This window comes from Aegilops tauschii, chromosome 6 (assembly GCF_002575655.3).
Source record: "Aegilops tauschii subsp. strangulata cultivar AL8/78 chromosome 6, Aet v6.0, whole genome shotgun sequence".
Taxonomy (NCBI): Eukaryota; Viridiplantae; Streptophyta; class Magnoliopsida; order Poales; family Poaceae; genus Aegilops; species Aegilops tauschii.
In genome coordinates this window covers 354,405,855-354,408,533 of record NC_053040.3, presented here as the reverse complement: position 1 = coordinate 354,408,533, position 2,679 = coordinate 354,405,855, and the positions used below count along the sequence as shown (strand labels likewise).

The window sequence follows — 2,679 nt, the reverse complement described above, 5'->3', positions numbered from 1 at the left end:
GATTGGTATGTTTATATATTGCGAGAAAATTTCCGATCTGTTCATCATGTCATAGCAATACAAAGAACAAACAAATAATAAAAATTAAATCCATGCCGTAGACCACCTAGCAACGACTACAAGTACTGGAACGAGCCGAAGGCGTGCCGCTGTCATCACCCCTTCCTCACCGGAGGCAGACTATTGGGGATATATGCCCACGATATGACCCGCCTAACTGGGTCGGGTTACCTCAGTGGCGACTTAATAAGCAAGACTCAAGATGGGCTGTGACGTTCAAGACCTCAAGGCCTGCAGGGCGGCTTGTAGAGTGGGCCGACTCAACAGCTAGTACTTGAAGACGGCGGCTCGAAGCCCAAAAGTACGAGTCGCCACCTGAAGCTTCCTTACTTAGGGAACAAGGCTAATAGGACACATACTAGGTCACGGGTCATAATACGACCCGGACTCTATTGTAAGGCCGGGCCTCCACCTATGTATAGAGGGGAGCCCTTGAGGGAGAAGGACTAAGTTACAAGCTCTCGAGTACTAGGTTAGCCAAGTCGCATCCTTGTAATCGAGATCATCATCATCAATAAACACAAAGCAGGACGTAGGCTTTTACCTCCACCGTGAGGAGCCAAACTTGGGTAAACCCTTATCTCTCGATTCCGATCAACATCAACTCCATTCAAGCAATCACCTAGCGGCGATGGCCTCATGACTAAGTCCTTTCACGAGGACATCTACCGTGACAAAATCACGACACGGACCAAACTTTTTATAGTATACAGTCTGGAAGTCATCGTGCTAAGACCGCACTGGACCAACACACCAGAACAACAACTGTCGCTGATGAAGAGAAATATAGATTGAAAGGATCCAACCTGTAGACACACGAACAAGGCATGATCCAAGCGGATCCACCGAAGACCAGCACCGACTGAATCCCGCGAGATCCGCTAGGGACACACCTCCACACGCCCTTCGATGGCGCTAGACGCATCACCGAAACCGCGGGGGAGAGGAAGGGTACGCGGGGAGAACCTTATTCTATCTTCAGGGAGCCGAGACCGCTCGTTTTCCAGAGTAGGATACAAACCCTAAAAAATTTTACAAAACCAACAAAAAAACGAAGCAAGAACCCTTTCGTCAGCAAGGGTTGAGGTCCACCGCGCCTTTATAGCCCTAAGGCCACCAAAGATAAGGCGGACCGGCGTGAGACAGAGGAACCCGGAGTTCTTTCTTGAAGAGGGAGGCGGCGGCTGCGTCTCATCCGTGCTTGGGACCCTACACCCATTTTTTAAGTAATATATTGATGTAATATTATCTTCGTTATGTTGATATCTCAAACTAACCGTCAAGAGAAATGAGGAAAGTACCCTGCGTACAGTTACTCCAACAAAGGCAAAACAGCCAAATTCGATCCCGATTTCATTTAAGACCGGCACACAGAAACGCCGGGAACTCCCCAGGGCGGCGCCTATCCACTCCACTCCATCCCCCAACAAAAATATTCCCCGGATATCCTCCCGGGATCCCGCATCGCCTCGTCCACCACCGCTCGCGCCCATCCCCCAACGGCCCAGGAAACCAGCCCACCGCACCCCCACGCGCCGCGCCGCGCCATGCCACCGTCCTGCGTCAGCCCACTCGCATCGATCGCCATTTAAACGCTCACCTCTCTGCTCCGAGCTGGCGAGCTCTTCAGTCAGACGCGCGCGCACACACAAGACAAAACACACATCATGGTGGGTACCGTTGCCAAGGACGTGACGACCGAGCCGGAGCTGCTGCTGGACCGCAGCCGGGCGATCACCGTGCAGGGCGGCGACAAAGGGGGCCGCGCCGTCGTCAGGATCGTCGGCAAGTACTTCCCCGGTAAGATTTAGTTAACCCATAGGCCATAGCGATCTGGTCTCGGGTCGGATATGTTCGCGCAAAAGGCGACTGACAGGTCTCTGTCTCTGCGTGATGCAGCGCGCGCGCTGGGCGGGCGGGCGGAGGAGGCGCTGAAGGCGCACCTGCGGAAGCGGGTGCTCCCGGAGGTCGGGGAGCGGGACTTCGTGGTGGTGTACATGCACTCGCTCGTCGACCGCGGCGACAACTTCCCCGGCCTGGGCGCCATCCGCGCGGCGTACGAGTGCATGCCGGCCGCGGCCAGGGAGAGGCTGCGCGCCGTGTACTTCGTGCACCCCGGCATCCAGGCCCGGCTCTTCTTCGCAACCTTCGGCCGTTTCCTCTTCAGCTCCGGGTATGTGCGGTGCGGCTGATCAGCCGTGACCCGATTCGGTGTTTGGCATTGGTGCTGTCCGCTGGAAATTAAATCTTTGAACCTGCAGGTTGTACGAGAAGCTGAGGTACATGAGCAGGCTCGAATACCTGTGGGCGCACATAGACAAGGGGGAGCTCGAGGTCCCGGAGTGCGCGCGCCGGCACGACGACGAGCTGGAGCGCCGCCCGCTCATGGACTACGGAATCGAGGCCGCCGACCGCTGTTGCATGTTTGACGCCGCGTCCATGGACACACCGGCGTCCCTGCGCTCGCTGCGGTGCTCCTAATGGGCGCCGTGTGATCGGCCCTAGCAGCGTCCGGTTGTAGCTTAGCAGGCCTCTTGATGTTTGTTTGTAATCTGTACAAATTAGTATTATTTGTAAATAATAAGAAATATATATAATAAAGTGACCGATAATTCGAAA

The 2,679-nt window shown here is 54.9% G+C and overlaps 1 protein-coding gene across 1 annotated transcript; it reads left to right on the top strand.

Annotated features, from left to right (window-relative positions):
- The first annotated feature begins 1,563 nt into the window (after positions 1–1,563).
- LOC109770606 (uncharacterized) lies at positions 1,564–2,679 on the top strand. Its single transcript, XM_020329321.3, has 3 exons — positions 1,564–1,860; positions 1,960–2,233; positions 2,322–2,679. The coding sequence occupies exons 1-3, from the start codon at positions 1,728–1,730 to the stop codon at positions 2,539–2,541; spliced, it is 627 nt and encodes a 208-aa protein (XP_020184910.1). The 5' UTR covers positions 1,564–1,727; the 3' UTR covers positions 2,542–2,679.